Source organism: Micropterus salmoides, unplaced genomic scaffold (assembly GCF_014851395.1).
Source record: "Micropterus salmoides isolate LMB-PRFRI ecotype aquatic unplaced genomic scaffold, ASM1485139v1 Ms_hic_scaffold_11, whole genome shotgun sequence".
In the NCBI taxonomy this organism is placed as follows: Eukaryota; Metazoa; Chordata; class Actinopteri; order Centrarchiformes; family Centrarchidae; genus Micropterus; species Micropterus salmoides.
The window spans coordinates 19,525,094-19,537,698 of NW_024040152.1; the positions used below are offsets into that span (position 1 = coordinate 19,525,094).

General features: G+C 38.9%; 1 protein-coding gene across 5 annotated transcripts; it reads right to left on the bottom strand.

Annotated features, from left to right (window-relative positions):
- Window positions 1-5: 5 nt before the first annotated feature.
- LOC119897789 (FXYD domain-containing ion transport regulator 6-like) lies at window positions 6-12,162 on the bottom strand. 5 transcript variants are annotated; one of them, XM_038711748.1, is made up of 10 exons: window positions 11,874-12,151; window positions 9,527-9,583; window positions 9,353-9,379; window positions 7,740-7,763; window positions 7,502-7,525; window positions 6,283-6,357; window positions 4,414-4,450; window positions 4,195-4,226; window positions 4,042-4,079; window positions 3,693-3,942 (listed from the first exon to the last, which is right to left on the bottom strand). In XM_038711748.1, the coding sequence occupies exons 2-9, from the start codon at window positions 9,576-9,578 to the stop codon at window positions 4,075-4,077; spliced, it is 276 nt and encodes a 91-aa protein (XP_038567676.1). In that variant the 5' UTR covers window positions 9,579-9,583; window positions 11,874-12,151; the 3' UTR covers window positions 3,693-3,942; window positions 4,042-4,074. The 5 variants fall into 5 exon arrangements, with proteins under 5 accessions (XP_038567675.1, XP_038567676.1, XP_038567677.1 ...); XM_038711749.1 differs by lacking the exon at window positions 7,502-7,525 and having other exon boundaries at window positions 11,874-12,162; XM_038711750.1 differs by lacking the exon at window positions 9,353-9,379 and having other exon boundaries at window positions 11,874-12,135.
- Between the last annotated feature and the right edge of the window lie 443 nt (window positions 12,163-12,605).

Genomic DNA, 12,605 nt, shown 5'->3' on the forward strand with positions numbered 1-12,605 from the left:
TCATGTTGAGTAGACAAGAGCTTTATTTGAAACAGTGGTCTCATTGTTTAGGTTTTACAGACAATAATTTCAATTATAATACCTTTGTCAACAAAAGAAATCAACAAATCAACACTTTACTACACATTCCCTCCATTAATATATATTTCAAAGCATTTTCAAAATAAAATACATTACTGAATGTTGCCTTTTAATTTTCATCAAGATCTTTGCTAGCTATGTCATTTCAGTATGTTATATTTGGTATGTATTCTAATTATTGCTTTCTTCATCATTTTGTCATGCTATTTCTTTTAGTTTTTTTTTTAAAAGCCCTAAAGATATCAACATAAATAAATAAAAATAAAGGCAAAAAACAGTTGTTACAATTGAATGCATGCAGTTCTTTGTTTTGACCTGGGCATTTCGTCTATAAATATTTAATCATGCTCTTAATTGTATTGTTTCACAGGAATATAATGTAAGGAAGAGAGACTTACTTGTTTGATTAACAGTACCGTATCAAGTCTCATGGTTGGGGATATTTTTTTATTTTTTGCCTTAGACCAGCTTATAGTCCCAACACTCAAACAATACTGAGCAACCTATAGGATAGATATTTTGCTCAATTAGGACATTACAGAATTCAGTGGGAAACTCAATGACACCAGTGTAGGATGCGTTGGAAAACCCTGTTTCTTGATCATCCATATGGCAGAGGTATATTAGCCATAAGAGGAATGGCCATGGTGTGGATTTGCTGGAGTGGCTCCTGTGACAACTTCTTCTTGTTCAAGTACAATATTGACTATACAGTTTGAGGAGGTACTGCAAACCAAAAGGAAACAAGTCAGAGAGAAAATAAACACTATTGCATTGAAGCACATAATGAGAACAGTTTTCTCCAGTTAATTGAACTTACCCTCTGTCTTTGGAATTTGGGTACCAGATGAGCTGGACCTGCAAAAAGAAATAAGGGAGGACATTATTAAATATTTGTATTTTTTTCAATTCATCATGATCACTAATTGTGAAATATAACTGTGCTGTTTGAAAGCTGTGGCCACAACTTCAACTTGGAATTTGGATTTGGAGTTGAAGCCACAGGGCTCTGAGGTAACTGGGGTGTAACTATAGACCAAATATGCAGCTTTTTGCCCTGTTCAAACAGCAGCTCTTGTCTTTCTTCATGTCTTGCCATACAAGCGTCATGCGTTCAGCTTAAAATATACACTACCAGCACATGAGTGTGATGCATACATTTAAAAATGTTTTTCAATAGCAAGGGATAAACAGAACACAAAAGAACTACCCACATGTGAAAAAACACATGTGTGTAGGGCCTCTCTGTGTTGGAAGTGTGTTTTAAGGTTGTGTATGCATGACAGGGGAGGGGGGGTATTTACACTAGAGGCATCCAGGACAGGGGTAGGAAAAAAGCTGTGGGAAACTCAGTTTTAGTGAAAGAACGATACTGGCAAAGATGTTTTTCCACACTAGTTGGGTATCCCCTTCAAGTCAAAAACATACAGCATGCACGGGCGGATCATCCACTAAACTCTTACTTGGATGAGGATTTTACACATTTTGTGAATTTTTTACCTGTTTGAGGAATTGTATATTAGTTACAATGGTAAAAGGTGCTTATGTACATGTCATAAAGCCTCTGCAATTAAGTGATATGTGAGAGAAAGTCTAAACTTACTCAGGGCTATTAAAATGCCAGCGACAAACATAATAACAGCAAGGGTAACCCCTGTGGTGCGCAGTGTCTCATAATCTACAAGGGAGAAAACAGTATGTGACTTAACCAAACAAACCCATTAGAGTTTAGCCTGGACTTAAAACATACTGCAGTAAAAGTACAAAATCTGATGTTAAACATGGTTCTTTTGATTATTTTAAATCAGTATATGGTATAAATCTTACCATAATCAAAGTCACTTCGGTCTGGAAACATTGTTTCTGCAAAGAAAGAGAAACAGTAAGCTTTAAGGGTGTGTGTTCAGTCCAGCACCGTGGACAGCAAGGTTTGCATCTCTCCAAATCTGCAGGCTTGGCTCCACAACTCCTTAGGACAATTTTTTTTACCACTGAGAGGAGCTTGATGCAGCATCTTTGCTCAGCAGAAAAAAATGCACCACGAAAAAGTGGGTTACAAGCCAGCAGCAGGATACAGTGGTATCATCACAGCAGCAAAGAAAGAAAGCTTGAATAATAAAAACTGTTTGAAAGGCTTAACCACTTTAAATGACAGCTGGGTTTATTTTTAATGCAACACTGTTAAGAAAGATGTCTACTCTTGACCAATACAGTGATTCATTTTGCAAATATAAGTGTGTTTCAGGCTACAGCCTGTGCCAGATTGTTAGGATATCTGGTCGTCAATAATGCGGCTTGCATGTTGCTGAACCCTCACTCCCAAGTGGCTGAGGTTGCAGTTTGTGTTTCTTTGTTTTCTCTCTGCCACAAAGGCTTCACAGTTTGACAGAAACAAGTGCTAAACATAATTTTTAGTATTGTTTATTTTTTCATCCCAGTGGGAGGTTTACGAAAGAACTGTATTTGTTTTCAATCCAGAAAATCAAAACTAACAGGACTGTGCTGCAAACATGCATCAGCAGTAAATTGTTTTTTGGCACTGTAGCAACAATGCAGCAGGCTGATTAACAAGATAAAAAAGATGGTATCAATATAAAACAATTCAGTTTATTTAGCCAAATTAAATATCACAAAATGATCACACTAATAATAATAATAATAATAATAATAATAATAATAATAATAATAATCTGTAGAGCTTACTATTGTTTAATGTATGTTACACCCTTAAAAAATCCTATGAAAGGAGAAAAAACAGTCAAACCTGTAGTGGCCATGGCTGTACTGTAGAGATGCGGTAGACCTCTGTCTCCCAGAAATTTAGCAGGTTGCTGGGCTGCAGTTTAAGATTGGTTGTAGCTGGACAGGACTGTAGGCAGGAGTGCTTCAGAAGCTTCAGCAGGGACCCTCTGGTGGCCACATCGAAACATTGCATTCGCAGTAGTGGGAAACAAATCTGCCAGGATGGGGACTACAAGGGGAAGTGGGCAGCCCAGAGTTAGAATAAATAACAGGGTGAACAGCTAATGCAATGTTACTACAAAATACACACAACAAATAAATTCAACAATCTACTAAGTACCATGAAAGTCTTGTGTGGTATTTTAGCTGTTTATGGATTGTTACTATAATGTCTGCATTGTGTTTTTTGCTCCAACATTCCTTAATGCCATATTTTTTATATATTGCAGAATATTTATTTTATGTTTACTATATAAACATGAGCTTGCATAAAGCACCAGTTTCTGTCTTTTGTGTTATCTTTTGTGCAGTGCAGTCAGCCCCTTTCTGCAGTTCTAGGGAGAAAATATAGCCTGCATGTGCAGCTTTTGCATTCCAACAGTGGACAATCTGCCAGTAAACAGCACCAAATACCAAGATAGGTAAAATTAATTGTATTTCTTTTAAGACTGCCTTCTCCAAGAGCTGCACAATGCAGCACATAAATCATTCACACTCTCACTGCTGCTTAGTTAGTACTCCATGTGTAACTCAACTATCGGCAGCGTCAGCAGAAGCAGGAATGCAGCGTAATAAGAGTGCTGTTCCCTAGGCTATCTCGAATGACAGAGAAAACGAAATAATGAGGCATTCAAAAAGATAGAAGGAAATCTTTTCAAACATTTCTTTTATTATTTTGCATCAATCTGAAAGTCACAAAAATACAATTGATAATCAGACTATTGCCACCATATAAAGCTAGCACATTATCTAGTTCACAAATGATAAAACACTTTTATTTAAAAAGGGAGGGCAGTAACATCAATTAGAAATTGGAAGGAAGCTTCATGCAGCCACAGAAAGATTGTCCTCAGCTGTGTCAAAATATTTGCTGCCACCTAAAGGCAACAGCCAGTAACACTGCGGGAAAGAGGAAGATAAGTTTGATTTGTTCTGAAACAATCTCTTTCAGCTTCATTTTGCAGGAAACAGACTCACAGATGTTTGTAAAACACTTACCATTATCTCCACCGCTGTGTGCCTCTGTGCCTACTAAGCTGTTGAAAGAGTTTTACATCACTGTTTTGTAAACAAACAAACAAAAATGCATGCATATACTTGATAGGCATTTCACATTTATTTTTATTATAATAGAAGAAAAAAAATACATACCCTTTGGAACACCTGATTCCACATTAGGACCCCTGTAGCCGAGGAAAATTTCCAATTAGCAACTTCAGAATTGCATGTAAGATAAAATGGGCTGTGCAACACAAGATTTTCAAAGCTGGAAGTGGTAATTGATATACAGAAAACAAAATTATATACATAGTTTTACAGATTTTACAGATAAGGCTCTGGTTTGTTTGACCTGACTTCAACTTAACTTACCTTGGCTTATCACCCTTCGAACAGGTACATTTTCGGGCTGTTTTGGGGGAAAACACACACAAAAAAGAATTATACAAATCTTAAGCGGCCATTCTGTTGTTGGACAAAAGGGACATGTGAAATTATAAAAAGAATGTGTGCAACTATAACAGTCGGCGGTGCACCCCTAACCCTCCTTGAGTACTAAAAGAGGTTGCTCCAAGCCTTGATTGTTACATGAATGCAGTCTTGAGCTTGTGCCAATAACCCCATCTGGGCTGCAAGCCCTGGGAGACCTTGCAGCTTATTGGCCTGAGCTTAAGACTATATTCATTCATACTTAAATCCCAGCAAAATTCTGTTGTTTAACATTACCCAAAATCCCGGAGCCAGTATGCTGAATAGCTTCCAGCTAGTAGCATTTTTATTATGTGCAAGTCTACAAAAGAGTTTTAACATTTAACCCACCCCAGTTTGCCCATTAACATCATAGATGAACAGGTGATGCAATGTTAACACTCTTTCACACAAGAGATCTTCAGCACCTGGATACTCTTTCTTTCAAGTCACCCACACACACAGTGTCTATATCCATGAAACCATGTTGGATATGTCCAGTGTTAGTGCAGGCTGCATTCTGCTCTCTGTTGTTGTAAAACATTATTGAGTCTTTACATTATGCTGACATGGCCTTGTTTGGCCTTGATGAAGGATGAAACATATTTAGCCCACAGACTGGCACTATGGTTTATTCTTTACGCTTTATGCACGAGTCTAATCAGTGTCAAATCGGTTAATGTTGCTATAGTATACTTATGGGAATAGTTGGTGTAGGTAGCAAAATAGCTGGGAAACCCCAGACCAGGCTAGTGACCTACATACTGTCAGCACTAAGAATAAAGCTGTGAGCATCTTGAAAGATAACCTCCTTTATTCACTCACTTGGACACAGAGAGGCGCTAAAGGGTGCTTACTGCCATCAATGATGGTTTTTATTTGAATGCAATTTTCAAAATACATTTGTTGTCATGCTTTCACAATTGCTTGTCAAATCATGCTTTCACAATTGCTTGTCAAGTCAAGGTTCTTCAATCAAACAGATGTTTTACTTTTATCAATACAGCAGTATTTAATGCAATCACTTGTTGAAAAGGCCCAATCATTTTTAAGACCATATCAAGTTGAAGTTTATTCAAGGTCAGAATTTTCCTGTGGCCATTGATTAAAAGAAAAATGGAGAATAGATTTAGTTCAATGTTTACAATCACTACAGATGTAAACACACATATGGCAGCAAGAAAACATTAATGACTTATTCAATTCTACTGTAAATATGTATATTTAATAACCTGTCAAATATTTAAGTGGTGATAGCAGGCTCCGTTCTTTTCAATAATCTGCACTTTTAAATTATTTCAGTTAATGTGACCACTCATATTCTCTTGCCTTCTAAAAAGCCTTGCACACGCCTTCACAGAGCGCAGCTAGGAATCCACATGATCTTGACTGACACAAGCAGAGAGAAAGTGTGGCAGAGTGTGTGGGTTCCAGTGAATTATTTATCGGTTGGTTTTGGTTTCAGGGCTACCGCTGGCAGTAACGGCATGTGCTGGCAGGTAGGAGGAGGAACCTTGGAAGGACACTTTGTGAGGGAGGAGAGGGATAAGGTATAAAGGGCAAATTGCTGTGTGATTTCCGAGTGCTGAGATTGTGCAAGAAGCTTCAGTGTGCCTCCCTACCAGTCTGAGGCAGACAGAAGCCTGCTTTGTTTTGCAGCACCGCATGAATTTGGCAGACTCTTAGGTCAACTCGCATATACAGGGATCACAGTTTGGTGACGCTGATACTCGGCATTACACATCTATGTACCTAAAGGGGTCAAACACTTACTGACGATGAGTGCGATACCCATAAGGAACAGCACCACTGCGAAAACCAGGCCACAGATTCTCAGAGATTCATAATCTGAAATATTAAAAAAAGTACTTTATAGTGCTTGTAGACATGAGCAGCAACATATGAAAATGACTAAATACAATAATTAAAAAGCTTTTTGAAGACCTTTGGGAGGCCTTTTGATTTAAGAGGAGCATTCAGAAATATTCTGCGGCCTCCTAATGGTTATTTCAGGACACCACAAATTCCTATGAGCTGCAGTCAACAAATCTGTAAACACTAAGTTCAACTTTAACTCTGTTGTTGTCTGTTCCAATAAGGCTAGATAAAACAGTGCAGAAGAGATCAGACTTGTACAACTGTTAAGCATCATGGGAAAAATATTTGTGATTCCATTAATAATATGTCTATACAAATCAAGGCAGGCAGCAGTAGATGTGGGCTTAGAGTTATTATGACTAGATAATCCTAGTACAGGTACAAATAAGATCACAGCTTTGTTTACATGCATCAAGTATTGCCTAGTCTAGTCAGCTAGTTAATTAGCAGGATGGCACCTAACTGCAGGCAAGAGCAATAAACAGTGACTACATCTGAATAAATCAAATAAAAGTTTTTTTAAGCATAAGAAGCACGAATACACTGCATACAGTCAGAGTTTTTCAGCTGCCAGCAGGCTTCATCAATTCTTTAATGCAGTGGTTCTCAACAGTTTTGGCTTTTTGGCTTGTGGCCCTTTAAAATGAAGTATTGTCTACTTGAGACTGGATTATTTGAGGCCAGAGGGACCACGTGAGGAACCCCAGCTCTCAGTTTGGGAACCACTGCTTTAGTGGTGTCTCAGTGAGGCATAGACAGTGGTTAGAATGGTTCAGTATAGGTATACAGAACACCACCAAAAATTGCCTATTGCCCAAATCAATTGAAAGATTACAGCAAGTACACAATTGATGGTAGGTATAAAATATCAATGCAGAATTTGAGACATTCTGTGCACTTTGTTGCCTTAGAAGGACTGAAAATCAGGCCTAAAGCAGAGTGGGCAGGCAAGTATTTGCAGTGGGGTTACTCCAGAAGCTTGGCCTTGGGGTGAACATTTTCCATCACTTCTGGAAAAACAAGTGGAAAATGCAAAACTGGTCTCGACCTCCCAGATGTTTCCTGTGTAGCGGGCCGGCCATTAAAAGACAGCGTTCATCTGCTCAACACTCACCATACTGAAAAGCACTGTCATAGTCTGGTAGGGGAGAACAGAGAGAGGAAACAAATGAGAGGCAGATTTAGCCACTGACCCACTTCAGAGAGTACTGACAGCTTTTCAGCAGTTTTAGGGCCTCAGTCATTCATCAAGTCATTAGCCAGTTTGGTGCCAGTACCGTTTTGTTTGCCTAAAATGAGCATGCAGCTTACTTAATTTGACTTTTCTAAGCTTCTGTTCAAATAATGCCCACCTTTGTCCTCATCTGCCGCTGAAACTGTGAAAAGAAAAGAAGAAAAATCATTAGTCTTTATGAGACATTTGCATGTCAGCCAATGGCAAAATTGATGGTAGCAGGGCAATTTCACTCCAGAGAGAGCAGCAGAACTCAGCATGACACACTGTATGATCCTACTGTCCATACCTTTATTTGCCGTGTATACTGTTTACTGTGTATTTATTTCATTGGCCTGATCTGTGTTACCCTGTGTGCTGTTAGGGATGTGGGAAAGAACACAGCTCTTCTCCGATGTGGATAACCATGTTGGCTGCATTCATGTTCACGCTCCAGTCTTCTAAATCTCACTAGAAAGTGCACTTTATGAGCTAAATCACGATTTCTGCCTTATGTTCAGTGACATCAAGAAAACAAACCAGAACAATCAAAAGAGACTTCTTTTGGTATAATAATAAACACACAAAGCAGACTGTTTATATGAGCACCAATGTTAGAAGTGAGAACAATGTAAACTTGAAGTAGCACACTGGAGGTTACATAAATACTTTTATGCTAGGCAACATTTCACATCATTAAGGTTTTTTTTTCTATTTTAAAATTTTTTTTCAGCTCTCACTAAAATATTCAGCAGACAGTGAACAGCGTTTTAAATGTCAGACAGTCCTAGTAGCTGTGCTTATATATAAACTTTGACATATGATTTCAATTTGACAATCAGTTAATCATGTAAAATGTAGAGTGTAAGTTTGCCTATTCCAACAGCTCATGAACATAAGTTTACATGCTAAAAGACGTCCAGTAAAAGAATGATATCCTTGATATATGTGATTCTTGATATGACACGAACTGTTACAAATGAATATAGTTGAAACCCAGCACACTAAGCCACTGCACCTACTCCACTAGAAAACACTACAGCCATTTGACTAGTAATATTGTGACTATTATCAGATACATAAGGCAACAATTACACAATATCTGAACCTTTCTAACAAACCCTGAACTGAATAATATTGCATCCCATTTACAGAGTAAGGGCAGAGTGTTCGAGTTAACTTTGACCTCATTATCAGGCAGTAAATGCTAATGTTAGTCTCTTCCTCTGTGAAGCAAAAACACATGTTACCATATTGGTGCTGACAAGCCTTTGAAAATAAGGTTGGGCTCTAACAGAATTAAGAATCAGAGAAAATAAAACAACCCTTAGTGTTGGCAAATCTGCGTAACATCAAGCTCAACTAATGGCATGCAGGGCGCACAGAGAAACAAACCAGCACAGAGAAACAAACCAGCACAGAGAAACAAACCAAAGCCTAGGCCCTGCATTAACAATGGAAAACTTGGCGTCAATCTGAATAAATGATCATTCAAACTACAGCAGAAGGAAACATTTACACTATTCTGACATGGCCTTTTCTCACAGCAAAACACTGACATTAAATAATTCAAGATGGAAAATATTAAATGTTATACATTACATTAAGAAGTGACACTTTATACACATTTGTCCAAAATAGCACATGGCAAGCAGCCATACCAAAATACAGTAAGTTAGCAGTAGAAACCAAAAAATTAGAAAATCAAATGGCCATGCAATTCCAGTGACCACTTTAATGCGTGGAACTTACCAAACACTTCCCTGCCAAATGCTGATCCTGTTATACAGACACATCAGCTTGTTTAGAAACAAAACCAAAGCTACAGACAAGGGAAGTAAATGAAGAACACTACGCTCACACAAGTTGATTTGAAAGAGGGAACAATGTAAAGCCATGTGGACATTTAGTGAAAAGGAGGCTCACCAAGCACAGGAGCCAGGCAGGAGCTGAAAGCCAACAACACCACAAGATCCATTGTACCTATTGATTAGAAACAAAAAAGCATGAAACCTTGTTAAAAGAAAAGTATGCAACAATAAAGAGAAGTGATGTAATCTGATCATGTAGAGGCAATGTGCCCATATTTAAGGCTGATTGCTGTTTTATGAGGGTAATGTGCTGGAATGACAGGAAGTTAAGGCCTTTTTATGTGAATTACAGATAAACACTGCAACTTTCTGACTCCCTCCAGACTAAAATAACTCAGCAACTCCGAACAGAGAGAAGCCTGTTCAAAATCTAATACTTTTCAGAAGAACAGCCAGGTCAGGTTAGTTAGGGCAAGTTGTTGTTTTCCAGAACAGTAAGGGATCAGACATAACATGCTTTATTCAACTACAGCTTTAAAGCATAGTGTTAAAGGGGCACTCCAGCAAAAGATAAGAAAAGAGAATAGTTAAAATCAAAGCAGGTATGGCTGAGATATCCTGACTTTCAGTCCCCTGTACAGTCCAAGCTCCAAAAACAATGGATCTGACATTTTCCAAAATGCAACTGGAAAGTGTTTCTTTAAACTTTATAAAGCTCCCTCAAGTTTTCGGGCTGGGTATTCCTCATGACAAGTAAACTGAACTTCATGTGTAAAATCAGCTGAGTGCCCCTTTAATGAGACCATGTCTGGTATGACTACAAAGCTCCAGCTTAACTATACACTATGTTATCAGGATATATGTCTTAATAATATGGCCTCCTAACTCTGGGTAAAAGAAGAGGGTCTATTTCAGGCTCAGCATGGGGCCTTGGCTTTGGAAGGGTGCAGGGCAAGGCTGGTGTTGAGTTGCATGCGATATTTGGTCATTGGGTTTGGATTGGTTTTGCTGGGTCATCCAGTTTACATATGGAACATGAACCTCCTGGGGCAGTTCTCCTGTCTATATATTATCTAGAGCATTCTTTGAGATTCTCTTACACCCAAATGTTTACAGGCTAAGGTTCCACAACCACACTGCCACTCCTGATGGAAAGCAAGACCTTCAGAAGGTCCACAGTTGAAGGCCACTGCATGACCAAAGAGCATAGTGGTTGCAGTGTTGTTAGCTTCACAGCCACATTACAGTCAAATCCCAAGACGTGAATACAAACATTTAATGCAGGTACACACAGGTTTAGCTTTACACTTGCAGTAAACCTAAGCCATGGAATAAAGTGTTTTGCTTTGCAAAGATCAAAGCCTATGTTAGCAGTGCCAAGGTTCCCCTCCCTGGCCCAGAGCACTGCTGGGGATTCATGCATGACTAAAATGGGGGGTGTGAACATGGTGCTTGAGTAGAGAGAAATGAACACTTCAACCCTGGGAGCAGGATTAACAACAAAGGCCTGCCAATCAGGTTTAATCAAAGAAATACAGGGTGAGTTATTCTAACAGGAATCAATTCAATAATCATGTTTGTTAGCCTTCAGAGTGATGTAGAGGAATATAATGGGGAGACGGGAAAGACGCCCATAAAGCAACATGTGAAAATTAATTAACATGGATAATAATAAAGTGGGATTATTAACATGGACAACATTATCATAACAATTTGTAATTATTAAAAGGGGTTACATTAACTCATAAGCAAGCACATGTGGGCCAGAAACTCACATATTAATCAGTAGGCTACTTTAGTGCTTTAGTGCTATAGGCAAAGCTTATTGAAATTTTTTCCCAGAACATATTAAACGAGGTGTATTAATTAAGAAACGTTTGGTTTCAAGAGATTTGCGACACATAGGTTACCTTTTAATAATTAAAACTCGCCAGACACCTCTCGACAGATTTCCAACGAGTTCACGTTGTTGTTCCCGCCAATTAACGCGACACAGATTGGAGAAAATTTCATAAATTATTGTGTACGGTGTTTCTGGCATTGTACGCTGTATAAGTGTGGCACCAAACTCCATGAAGCCTCTCAGATGGCGCTGTATTTACCAGACAGGATACCAAATCGCGCCAACAACATGAAAATTTGGAAAACATAATCGATTACAATACACCAGCAAAATAAGTTAGTAAAAACACATTAGGTTTGTGTATTAAGCAACATCGCAACGTAAGCAGTGGCTTCATGTAATTAAATGATCACATGCTCACACAGGCATTTAGTTGGGAGTTGGCGGCGTGCTTGTGATAGCCTACAAGACAAGAGAAAGAATTTGGAAAACCTCTGCAAGACAAAAACATGTGGAGCCAGAAATGTGCTTTGGGAGTCTTAACCTGGAGGTTTGGAGTATTTAAGCTTACATTTGTGCGTCCGAGGACCATGCAGTTTGACATTTGAATTAAACTTACCGTGTATCAGCCTCCTACAAACTCTAATGTTGAGTTAGACTTTCTCCCTGCCTGGTGAGCCGGAAAAGTTTTCCTCTTGTTACTTAAACCAAGAAAGCAAATATGAAATGCAAAACCTTCTCATGTAGCTAGGGGGGAAAAAAAGATGATTTAAAAAATAAATTAGTCTGTGGAGGTTCCTCAGTAGGCAACTCAGCTCCACCAAGTAAAGCTCTGTTCCGCCTTGGTCTTGTCTCAGGAATGACAGATAGGGAGGGGGTGCTGGTGGGAGCGCTAAGCCACTGAAGTTACTCACTAAAAATGACCCTGTGCTTCTCGGAGGTAAACAACACTAGCAGAGGAGCAGAGCTACAGTGGGCTACAGAGCTACTGAACAGGGAGACTATGCCCATGCAGTTTGGTTCCAGAATTGATGATACAACATGACTTCATAATGAACTGTAAATCGTGCTAATGCCCCCCACAGCCAAATATAAGAGACATACACAGCATCAACCAGTGAGCTTGTTGTACTTTCTTGTAATTTACAGGCTTTGGAGAGTGGCTCTGTGCAGTGAAGTTAAGGCAGAAATACTAGTGCACTTTCATGACCTGTGCAGTCATTGATGAGATATAGTTTTCTCTCGGGTATATGAAATCTGTCTTCCCAAGGTCTCTTCCTCACTAAACTGCCAGATTGCCCCCTCCACTAGTAGCAAATACAGAGCTGGGTGGACTAAGCTTAGATGGCAG

What these genes read in the sequence shown, in the direction of transcription:
- LOC119897789 (XM_038711747.1), bottom strand. An exon ending in TACAGCCATGGCCACTACAG is followed by an intron (nt 1,945 to 2,845) that starts GTTTGACTGTTT and finishes CTTTCTTTGCAG; the next exon opens with AAACAATGTTTCCAGACCGA. An exon ending in CCGAAGTGACTTTGATTATG is followed by an intron (nt 940 to 1,908) that starts GTAAGATTTATA and finishes TTCTTTTTGCAG; the next exon opens with GTCCAGCTCATCTGGTACCC.